General features: G+C 37.0%; 1 protein-coding gene across 3 annotated transcripts in view; it reads right to left on the reverse strand.

Annotated features, from left to right (window-relative positions):
• UBN2 (ubinuclein 2) overlaps positions 1-12,246 on the reverse strand; it is a 57,614-nt gene that overhangs the window by 27,277 nt on the left and 18,091 nt on the right. For all 3 annotated transcript variants that reach the window (XR_005931492.1, XM_030003103.2, XM_041120576.1), the window contains 4 exons: positions 7,214-7,351; positions 5,890-6,002; positions 4,350-4,848; positions 681-751 (listed from right to left, as the gene is read on the reverse strand). Coding sequence is in view for 2 of the 3 variants with exons in the window: in XM_030003103.2 (XP_029858963.1) it covers positions 681-751; positions 4,350-4,848; positions 5,890-6,002; positions 7,214-7,351 (821 nt within the window). In the remaining variant the exon portion in view is untranslated. The remainder of the gene's footprint in view (positions 1-680; positions 752-4,349; positions 4,849-5,889; positions 6,003-7,213; positions 7,352-12,246) is intronic.

Below are 12,246 nucleotides of genomic sequence, written 5' to 3' on the forward strand. Positions count from 1 at the left end.
AGACAGTCAACCAGTGAGGCACCCCAAGATGAAGATGACAACTGAACAAAAACCTAAGGAAGCTTTGTATGCATAACATAGTCTAGCTATGCATACTAAAAATAGCAGCTCAGGACATTTTCAGATAAACTTTTGTAAAAAAGAAGGAAGTCTTAATCAATGGCAAGAAACCATTCATATACACACTTCACCAATGTTGAACACTGTTGTTCAAATTTCGTTTACTCCTACCATTGCACATCAATCTCGATACAATTTTGACTGCTACAGTCTTCTAGAGATTACTTTTTGTTTCTTAGAATACAAACATAGAACCTTCTATATTAAACACTTGAAGGATTACAGAGTAAAAAGAGCTGGCATTTTCCTTCATGAAACCTGAAGGTGGTTTGAGTTACAAAAGTGGGGGACAGGAAGAAATAATGGCAGTTTTGTTTAATTTTACACATGAAGTCAAGGACATAGGGCACTACAAAACACTTTACACTGGATAAAGACAGAGAGGCATGACAGGAATTGTATTCATGTATAAATCTCTTTAGCTAATAACTAGCTTAGACTGATCTGCCTTCATTGACTTTTAAGGGCTTTGTTGAAACAACCTCAATAATATTTCCTCTTCTGTACTTTTCCTTTCACCCTCTTTCCAAAAAGGGAAGGTTGTACAGATAAGCACTTACTCCAGCAGAATATTATTCATGTCTTGTGTGAAAAACTTCTTCCTGCCTTCTTCATCAAACATCTTGGCGGCCTGAAAATACAGCAATAAAGAGTATCCAAGTTCATAGAGCATTTTGTCCCAACAACCTTTGTATCTTTACTTTTACACCTGTATCACATTCTTATTTTCCAGAGAACAGCATTAATTGGAAAAAAATAAACAAAACTAAACTATACTCAGCTGTTTAGAAAAAAGGTGAGATTGTTATTATTATGCTCAAATAAAAACACCTTGCTCTAGGGCAAACAACCATTCTGTTTAGAATCTGCCTGGATCCCTATGTTAACACATTCATCTTTTCAATAACCATGAAGAAAATGGTAGAGGTGTTTTATTATCTCACCACCAACAACATTCCACTACCACTGTTTGCTTTAAATAGGAATATTGCTTGACAAGTCAAGCAGGCAAGAGCATCAACGCATTTCTACTCTCAATCTATGAAAGGCTCCTTTTCTACCTCTGCTATGTGCTTCACCCAGTTACAACTTCCCAGCCTTCTTAGATCCACCTCAATCCTTCACTACGATTTCTACAAAGGGATTATGTATGCTAGAGGAATACCTCATCCCTCTTTTCGGGTGCTGTCCAGCATTCTCACCATCTTTAGACTGTATCTCTTTAATATCTTTGTCTGGTCTATCTTCCTGTATCTGTTTGGGGTGGGTGTGGGTGGGTGGAAAAAAAAAAAAAACACAACAAAAAACCCCAAACCAAAAAAACCCAGCCTTATTCCTATACATACTTCCTTTTATTAGAAGTTTTTTGCTGATCTCACAGGAATTCCCATGCAGAATCCCTTTATCTTTGTTCTTATCACCTAGATTCTTATTTTCACAAACAATGACAGCTTGTAGGAGAAAGCCAATTCCCTGCACCATTTTACAAAAATCAGTAAGATCTTCTCTCTATTGTTCATCCACTAGAGATTTATAGAAGTCAAGAGAGAAAAAAAACCACCAAAACTCTTCCAGAGGCTTAATGTCATCTTATATTCTGGCACTGGGACCAGACAGCGACTCTCTAAAGGGGCTAGAAAAGGATATACATGCAGAAAAGTACACAAGTGTGGTATCATTATAGCGACTGACAAACATTAGAAGCAGCCAACATGCTACGAGGCTGAATATTCAAATAAATTAAAAATCTCTAATTCTGCCTTTTAAAAAAAATTTTAGTGACTTATGACAACATAGAATCATCAACTGGTTTGGGCTGGAAGGGAACCTTAAAGTTCATCTAGTTCCAACCCCCCTGCCATGGGCAGGTACACCTTCCACTAGACCAGGTTGCTCAAATGCAACTGTTAACTTGATAAAATTCCTTTATTACTATGAAATACTTAGTGTTCTTGCTCTTTGTAACTGACCCATTTAAGTTTGAAAGAGAAGTATTTTCTGGAATTGTGACCTCTACGCTGCACAGGAAAACAGGAGTCTCATACTCTATGAGAAACCATAAGGTAGCCCATTGTCTGAATGCTTTACCACTTCAGTTCTGAACATTAATACCAGAGTTTCAGTTCCTGTAAGGACTGCATTCTGCTCACTACTTTCTATCATAAATTCAGCTGCTGAGAGGATGGTACTAGCTGTTTAAGAATACTGAAGCATTTGTCCTGCTAAAAAAATTAGAAAGGTTATAGATGTTTCCCAGTGACAGGATACCAAAAAGTCATGTTCGAAAGTCTTAAATCCAGTATCTTTAAGCATTATTAACACAAGGATTATCACCATCTTCTGGTTTATATAAAATGGAAGGAAAGATATGCTGTGACATTTTGGTCCCAGGTAGACCTTAAAAGGTGATTTCAGCATTATACTATCATACTGGACAGCGTTGCCGGCTTTTAAGAGAGCAACATTGGCAGATTCAAAACCTGTATCGCTATCACTGAATTGTGGTGGGGGTTTTTTTTCTCCCCACAGACAGTATCTTGACGGTTACCTTCACAATAGAAAAAAGCCATTTTATTACTTTCCTGCTTGTGTACAATATTGTCTTCTGTCATGGTAGTTCAGAATTGCCCACTTAGGGAACTAGAAGACGTTAATCTACAAAAGGAAGTCAGGAAGCTGTTATTGTATTTAGTTAGTGGCTTTCTAAATTTTTTTTTTTTAAATCTAGATATATCATACTCCATACACAGAACATAGGCTTTTTCCTACAGCTTTATAAACTTCTTTCTTTGCACTAAGAGCACTGAAGTGTGAGTCTGCTAAGTATCTGGGCAAGACCCATTTGGGTTTTTTCCTGCTTTTTATAAGATGCTCTCCTCCACTGATAACATGCCTGTTGATTGCCATTTGCAGAAGGTCAAGAGTTGCCATCTTTAAGTCAACACAGAGTCTAGTTTTTCCCCAAGTCTATGGGTAGACTTGCTCTGCTCAGCCAGCACCAAACTTCCAGAAGAGATTATCAAAAGCAGAAGAGTTAGGTTTTCCAAGAGCTACTAATTTAAAGCTTTCTTCCAGCTGGGTGGGGCTTGTTATACAGTGAAGCAGCATGAATCTGGGGCAGGCCACTAACACTTCCTGACTTCTGGCCTAATTCAGTTCTTCTGCAGTTTTGCTAGAAGCTTATTGTTGATTCACAGCAAAATTAACCTGAATATTCAAAGGTAGAGAAAATAATCTCTCTCACTTTAGTAGGTATTAAGCCCTTAGCTGTATTTAGCTTGGTACATTTAAAAATAACTAAGAACACTAGAAAACATTTACATACTCGTAAGATGAACATTATGTTTTATCATAACTCTAACGTGTAGTGTAGCAAAGCAAGCTCTGCTACTAAATTATTTTTTTCCAAAAAGGTAGTAACTCAAACTGCTTTTTCAAAACTTACTCTGAGTAAGGAAAAGCTGCACTTTATTCTGAGTAAGGAAAAGCTTTAATATCAGAATCTGGACAATCCAATAAGAAATTTATTCTCAACTTCAGATAACACCTACAACTGAAACAAGGATCATGTAATACCTTAATAGCTCTGATCCCTTTCAATGAGCTATTGGGATCTTTGTAATCTGTGGATTTAATACTTTTCATTAATATTTTTGATGAGTTTTAGACTCCATTCTAACCTTCCAAAACAAAATATTCAGTTCTGTGGGGGTTTGTTGTTTTTTCTGTAGTTGGGTGGTATGTTTTGTGGTTGTTTTTTTGTTGTTGTTGTTGCTGGTTTTTTTTAAGCTGGCAAGTTAGCATTTATGTTACAAAGCCAAAAATTCAAGACATTGATTTGTAAGCTGCAGTCATATTTCAGGTTTCCTCCTCTGAAGTAAGAAAACACCCATCCATTTCAACAATTAATAATTCAAGTTAAAGTAACACTAATATTTCCCATATGGAAAAAAACCAAACAAACATTACAAGTAATTGTACACAGAAGATTTAGAAAACCTTGTCTCCACTGTGAAACAAACACTGCTTTAACAACTGACCTGCATCATCTCTGTGCCCATTTTCATCTGAATATAAATACAGCCATTAAGATTGACATTAAGATCAATTCTACATTTTTTTAGAGTTTTAGAGCCAGCAATTCAAGGATGACAACTTAGGCCCTAATTATTCGTCCTCATTCTCTCAGATTCTTGAATGCAATTGCTTACCAGTCAATTCATACTTACTGTTCGAAGGTCTCCAATGCGCTTTTCAAGTAGCATAGGCAGACCTTCTGGGAGGGCAGGCACCTGCTTGGGTGTCATGACCTGAGAGGTGTAGGTTGCTTGAGTGACATTTCCATTTTCTCCTGACAGCTCAGATACCGGGCTGCCATCAGAAGTGCCATCAAGCAACTTGTCAAAGTCAATGTCTCCCAGCATCTCCAGGGCACTTTCAGCTTCTTGCAGGAGCTCAGGTTCATTTGTGCTACCAAAAATGGAGAGGACAGGATCATTGATCCTAAGATTCAAGTCAGAGATATCGTTTCCTGCACTGAGAGAGGAGGAAGGAATTTTACTAGGGGTAGAGGTTGCAACAGTCACTGGAGGTTTTGGACTAGATTCCTTCTTCCTCATGGCTTCCTTCTCCTTTTGAAATTTACGGATCATGGCAGCCAGAGAGAGTGAGTCTTTATACAATTTCTTTTTCTTCTTTTCAGACTTGTGTGAATTTAAGGCCATTACTCTGTAGAGGAAAGAAATCTTTCATTAGAATGTATGTGATTTTTGAGGCCCTAGTAACCTTTAACAAAAATCTGGGAGTTTAGTACAACTAAAAAATTATCAGGTGGGAGAAGCAAGTACTTTGTGCTTCCATCTTCAGACTATTGTATCGACTACCATAAGACTTTGCTGGTCATGTGATTTCATGCTCTCCAACTGATTTGTTTTGCTAAGTTTTGTACACATTAATGTAAAGGTTATTTACTTCCAATTTCTCAATTTAATTATGGAGAAGTTGGCACAGTTGTTCAACTCACAGCTGATCTATGCTACTGAAATACGTAAAATTGCCTCTCAGACTCCTGAATGGTAGCAGGTTGCTTTAAGTTTAGGCACACCGTGTACGTTAAAAAAATTCTCCTTGTTGCTAAGAATTTTGACATGCAGGCTCAACATCTATATGTTACTTAAACTCCACATTTTCTGCCAATTCATCACCTTGATGAAAAATACTATCAATAAATTTTCAATACCAACTTGAATATTCATAATAAGACAACTTTCACTCAATGACAGTCTTCTAGAAGCCAATTAAAAAACCCACCACCTTAATCTTTCCATGCTAGCCTCAGAACTCAGGAAAGCACACACAAAGTTAGTAAGAAACATGTAGAATAATTAAGCTATGTTTATAGTTTTCCAGATTGGAAACTAAGGGATAGGAATAAAATTATTTTTCATTAGAAGATGTAATTCTTAGTGCTATATAAGACTTTGGGTAGAACAATGGATAATGCTTTTCATAGACTCAAAATTTCTTTTCTGTAATTTGTCTTTGGTTTATTATTCCTTGTTCAAAATTGGGGGGGACACAAAAAAATTAGCTTGTAGGACTTACTTATGCAAAACTCCCACAGAAACTGCAAAACCAAAATCTGTTCCCTATTAATTATAGTTTAAAAATACAATATTCTAAACAGCTGTGATAATCTTGCTACGGCACATGACCTGGAAAGCAAACGTCATATACAATTCAGGAGTTCATCTAAAGAAATAAACCTACCCCAACTGCTTAGGAACTTTCATTTTCCGAGGCTTCTTCTCCTTTTCTGTCCCTTCATCTTTCCGCTTGCGCTTCTTCATTCCACGATCTTCACTTTCTTTTAACTTTGCTATCTAGAAAAGAGATCAAACGAAGGACGATGATTCTTCCCTCCTAAAGGACTTTTACAGCAAGAAACATTTAGTTTTCCTTACACTTTCCAATTCAGAGCCAGGAAAATACTTCAATGTGCGTAAAGGCAAACAGTACCACTGGATTCCTAGCAGCAATTGCAGTTACTAACAAGTCTTAATCTTTAATCATTTTTAAAACAGTTACTGAATTCAGAGTTTTCCATAAGAAAAATACTTTAAGGCACCTGCAGACTGATGCCCAGCCAGTACGAGCAATGGCCACCTTAGAAGACCGAATCCCCCCACCTTCTTCTCCTGCTACCACAGTTTCATTGCTGAGTATGAAGTTACATCATATGGAGTATATTTTTGGCCAATTCAGATCAGCTGTCTCCCCTCCCAAGCTCTTGCTAATCCCTAGCTTACCTGCTGGTGCAGGGTAGGGAAAAAGAAAGCCTTCACACTGAGCAAAAATTACTCAGCAAGAGAAAACTTTGGTGTGTTATCAACATTATTTCAGTCACAAATCCAAATCATAGCACCACAATGGCTGCTACGAAGAAAGTTAACTCCATCCCAGTCAGATCCAATACTAGAACCTTAAAATTATGTTAAATTTAAAGAATTATAGAGCAGGAAAGGACATCAGAAAGCAGAAGTTCTTGGAATGGCATGGAACTCATGAATATCATATGCAAATGTGTTCACATTGATCATAACCTGCCAAAGTACATAGAACAGCAAGCTGTTTGGGAAAGACTGTACGTATACTTTTTATTATAGCTATTCTTAGCGCTGAGTTTATTTTAACAGAAGTTTTGTTTAAGTATTATTCTAAATATTAGGAAAAATTTTAAATTATGCAAGCTTTGTGCAAAATCATAAAAGCAGTGTTGGAAAATTTTTCTTATCTCATAAAATAAAATTCCTCTAAAATTACAGAATCAACTGTCACTTCAAGATGGATGGACACAACTTGTTAGCTTGCCTAAACAGATAGTTAGTCTTACAAGACCAGACAGCCTGTGGACATCCCGAGTTATTTCCAGAATGCTAGTACCTAAGCCCCAAACCAGAAAATGCAGTAAAACAGCACTGTGCATCATTCTGCTTTCAGCCTCTTCATCTGTGCCATTCTAAGCATATCAAGTATTTACCAGTGTCCGCCTAGCTGTAAGTTTTGTATAAAAAGCATAATTAAGATCACTCACTTTAGGTGGCCTATGCTTTTTGTCTTCTGCAAAGTCTTCATCCTCTGAGTCAGATGCCTGGCGGAACTGCAGTGTACCAGTATTGATATAAAAGCCTCCATATTTGGTTGTCAGGGATGCAGGAACCAATTCATCATACTAGGCAGGAAAAAAGATGAGTTTATCTGCATTTCTTAATATAATGAGTATGTTTTTCATTTACCAGTCCCTATACGTGAAAAATTATATACAAGTTCACAGCACATCTTACTAGAATAGAAACAGGATAGTAATGCTATTGAAAACTTACTGGCCAAGACACAGAACATTAATATCACAGAATAACCTTTCTGCTTTCAAAACAATGCCCTTTTTTGGGAAGAAAAGACAGGATTACAGCATTAAAAGTACTGAAGCTTTCTGAGGATGGGGACAGAGGCATTTCCCCCCCCCCCGCCCTCCCGAGGAGAGAAGCGGGGGGAGGGGGGACGTCAAACAGTTTTAAACATTTTTTTCCCCAATAATTTTTCTCTGAGAGCATGTTACATTATGGTAGATGTTAAATCTCAAGATCCATAAAGCGTATGAACAACGATTTACCACCTGCCTATGAGCAATTTCACTTGACTGTTCAATGATTGTTTTTGTCCAGGAAGTAGGCAGGCACATAGTGAATTACTTGTTTTCATCTGCAACAGCCTTACAGGCATACCAGCAACATCACTGATTGAAAACAAATTTTGTACAAAAAAACCCCCAACCCTGCCTCTATTGATTATAAGTTTTAAGCTTCATACTTCTGTTGAATACCCTTCAATGTTATGAGACAATGTGCAGTTCAAATTACCTTCTGTTAGTCATATGCTTTTACCACAGGCCCATTAAGTTATCTGTAAGTGATAGCTACAGTTATTTCCAGAACCTATTTCTTCCATATTTTCGAAAAAGATGACAGTCTGATCACTATATTGCAGTGGAAGAAGTCTATATCAGAATTTTACGGAATTGGATGTTATATCCAGGAAATAGGACTGAAGAAGTAGAGACTTCTTTGTAAATTAAGTGTAAAAAAACCTTTTCAGATTATATGATTTGTTTCATTGACTGCCACAGTTTTCATTGATACTCATCTCCACAGGGCACTTGACATGTTCAGATGTTCCAACACATCCTACATTTAGTACCAACTCCAACCAACAGTGCCCTGCTCAAAAACCTACTTCTCTTACAAAGTTGTCTGAAATTTTCTTTTGTTAAAAATGCTATCCAGACACGACAAACTTAGCCACAGTATCTGTTAGCTTATTTCCCATTTTAGGTGTTGAATATGACATTGCCTTTTACACAAATACCACAATGCTAGGACTTGTTTTGTTGAAAGTCAGATATATTCTCACTCTGTTTAGACAGTTTTTAAACCACAAAAGGTTTCAAACTCTTATACACACTTTATTTTGAAAAGCACTTAATATTTATGAAGGAATTTCCAAGTTAGAATTACGAAGCTGTATCTCAAAAATATTGAAATCCAAAGACATAGGAAAAGTGGTCAATATTAAGTATAGTGGAAGACAATACTAATTCTATTGTTTCATGACCAGCAGCCTCCTCAGAATGAATACTCCTGAAGTATTACCAGAAAACTGTTAATCGCTAGGAAATATCTTGTTAATAAACTCTCAAAAAGGCTGGGAGGATGAATGGATTCATTCTGGCTCTACACATAAGTATCAGCAAAGCAAGCCATGGAAGTGTTTGCAAGGGAACTGAGGGAGTGTTGCCTTCACAATGCCGTTATATCACTACACAGAAGCACAATGTTGTACTGAACTACTCTGAATTCAAACTACCACTCTTAGTTTTCAAATACTGAAAATTCTAAGGTGGTGCACTTAATAAGCAACAAATACCATTACGGAAGCTATAGTCTGTCTGGAAGCATAAAAACAGAATGCCTAAGACACAGACCTGCCAACAAAGATAAGGAGGAAGCATTTACAGGACCTAGAAAGTGTTAGAAAAGTACTAGAAAGACACAATAACAGCACAATCAATTTTTGCCTTTCTTCTGAAAGAAAGGGTAGGATTTTGACACACCTCAGAGGTATGCACTCTGGCAGAGGAAAAAGTCAATTTTGAGTTACAGCTGCAAGCAATAAATGTTTGGTAGCACAGCCAAACAATTAAGAAAGATAATTGACAAGGAAACAATGTGCTTGTTATTTTGAAGTTTGAACCAGCAGGCCTTCCACTGCATGTCTGTTTAGACAGAATTCAACAGGCTGAATAAATTAGTAGGCAGTTTTAAGAGCCACAACATTAACTGAAGACTTGAGATCACCTACATGAAGGGAACACACAACAGTGCAAAGTGGAGTGTCAGCTACCAGCTTATTTCATTTCCCCCTGCATGCCATGCAAAATATACTGAAGATAAAATGGTTTAAGAACCAAAAAGTCTGGGCTACCGAAAGCATTAAGACAGGAAGAAGAGTTATCCAGAAGAGGAAAACAGTGAATATATACTTCAACAAGGAAGCTGGTGAAAGAGTCTGAACTGGAGACCTATGTGGATTTGATCTAAATAAGTAGTTAGAAATTTCTATGCGTCATCACCTTTTATCTTCCTGGAATGGAAGGCTTAACAAGCAGTACAGTAAGACAGGAAGGGAAAGGAGAAATGGTGACAGGATCTATGAAATACCCTAAGATCATACAAGAGAGAGCACAAGAAAGCAGGAGAATCTAGTAATTGGACAAAATGAAAGCAGAGTGCCTTAGTTGTGGACTTGTCATTCATCTTAAGAGACCAGGACAATCACACAAAGTAGGAGGTGCAAAGTAAACTTGAGAGTGGAGACTGGGTAAGAATTTCAGAGAAATTGATGTTTTTCCACAGCTCTCAGAACCAGCTTCATTACATACAAGGAAAATGAAAGGTAAAGAAAATAAATTATTATCCACAGTGCTTAATAGACAGAGCAGGCATTTCTCTTTTGAGCTGACAGGGTGTGAACTGAATTGGTGAGGCTGGGGCAGAACAGGATCAAAACAGAAGAACGCAGTAGTTGCCAAGTTTGAAGGAGAAAGCACACGGTCAAAGCTGCGACCATTATCATAAGAAGTGAAGAATGAGTAAAGGGAAACACAGTAAAGACTTGGTTGCAGAGCAGTAAAGGAAGTCCTGGAGAACACACACAAGAAAAAGTAAGGATTAAAGACAGTCCACAAGCGAGGAAGCCATGAATCACAGCAGATTATTAGAATGATCAACATGCTATGTGGCACAACTCCATAGGAACAAGGCAAACAGGTACCCCCTCCTTTGAGGTAAGCTTACTATTTTCTAGTGCCCTAATTGAACAGAAAATTTGAATATGATTGTATAAGATATTGGCAACAGCTAGATTAAACTGAATTTTAAAGTTTCTTCAGGACGCTCAGTGAAAGGGAACATGGTTCTTTCAACTTCTAAATCTTCTGATTAATTTTTTTTCAAGACTTTTGCTTTGCACTAGCTTTTTCTGCATATGAAATCACAGAAATGATCCTAGTAAGGCAAATAGTTTAAGCCCTTTGTTCTGCTCTTCCTTATACATTCCAAGACTGAGAATTAAAATTCTGAGACCTACGAACAGACAGGACTTCATATATGATTGACTCCTGTGAACACAGATTTGTCCCATGAAAGATTATGGAATCATTCTGCAGATAACAAAATAAGACTGATATATTGTCTGATCATCTAAAAGCAGATCAGTATGTAAGTTATTTTAAACTACTGTCCTTGAGCTACATTACTATGCTTCTAGTGCCATTAATCTAATTAAATGTTTAGGTGTGAAAGATAATTTAGGTTTGTTTTTTTTTTTTAAATAAGTTAACCAGTTTCAACTTCATTATTATACCAAGAAAACCAGTGAAATTTTATGTATTATACCAATTTAGTTCTGAAGTCCAGACCCACAGTACATAGCAGTATCTTATATTAATATTGTCTACTCTTGTGTTCAGGTATTTATTTTGACCATGATCCTCAGATATTTTGACCATGATCCTCCTCATTTAGCTCCATTCCAGACAACAACCTATACTATAAAAGTACACATATGAAAAGGCTTTTTAACACTCCTGTATTAAGTCCTGGAAATGAGATTTCCTGCAAACATGTCCAAGTGTTTTAAGAAATGTAGCCTGTACTTTATTTGTTGTGAAACTGCTATTATTTAAATAAAAGATAAGAAGGGATCATTTTTGTTCCTTGTGCAGTTTATTTTTGAGATGGCTCTAACCAGCTTGGGGAGGGGAGCTGTTTATTTTTGATCATCATTAGCCCACTGAATCAAGTCAAGCTACTGAAGTTATGTCTAATATGGTTGCTTCAGCCAAATGGACTGAATATCCATACAGTTCACTACATACTTCAAGATACTTCAAACATAGTTAATCTCTATGCTTCTTAAAGACACAGCGAACTGAAATGCACTCTTTGGCTTTGCTATCCTTTAAGGATAAGTCTTCAAACAAAAAAACCAGAACTATCTTTCAAAAAAATAGCATAATAGAATATACAATGAAACCCTGAACGATGTTAAGGGGTAACAATACATTGCTTTTCTAATCCAAGACTACATCAAAGAGCAAGCAGAAAGAGCTTTCCCATGGTAAAGAAGGTTCCTCTTCCAAAATGCATAGACAAGTTGTTTTGGTGTTTTGTTTTTTTTTTTAACCCTGGGGCAAAGGACAGCTGGCAAAGCACAAGAGAAAAAAGCATAACAGACTATTAAATAAAGATATAATACCTGGCTCAGGGTAGTCTACACTAGGATAGGATAGTCTCCTAGGAGAATCCTAGTGTAGTAGTCAGGATATTACAATCCATCAGGCCACCAGAGCACCTTGAGAGAAGTACCAGTATCTATATATTGCCCTGTTTTGTTCTCACCACAACCACCACCTCTTAAACGCTTCCACCAGTCACCAGAGTCAAGCTATTAGCTTAAGTGACCTTCAGTGCAATGAGATGACATTCTTACTGCCTTGAAAATATTTCA

This window comes from Aquila chrysaetos, chromosome 26 (assembly GCF_900496995.4).
Source record: "Aquila chrysaetos chrysaetos chromosome 26, bAquChr1.4, whole genome shotgun sequence".
NCBI lineage: Eukaryota > Metazoa > Chordata > Aves > Accipitriformes > Accipitridae > Aquila > Aquila chrysaetos.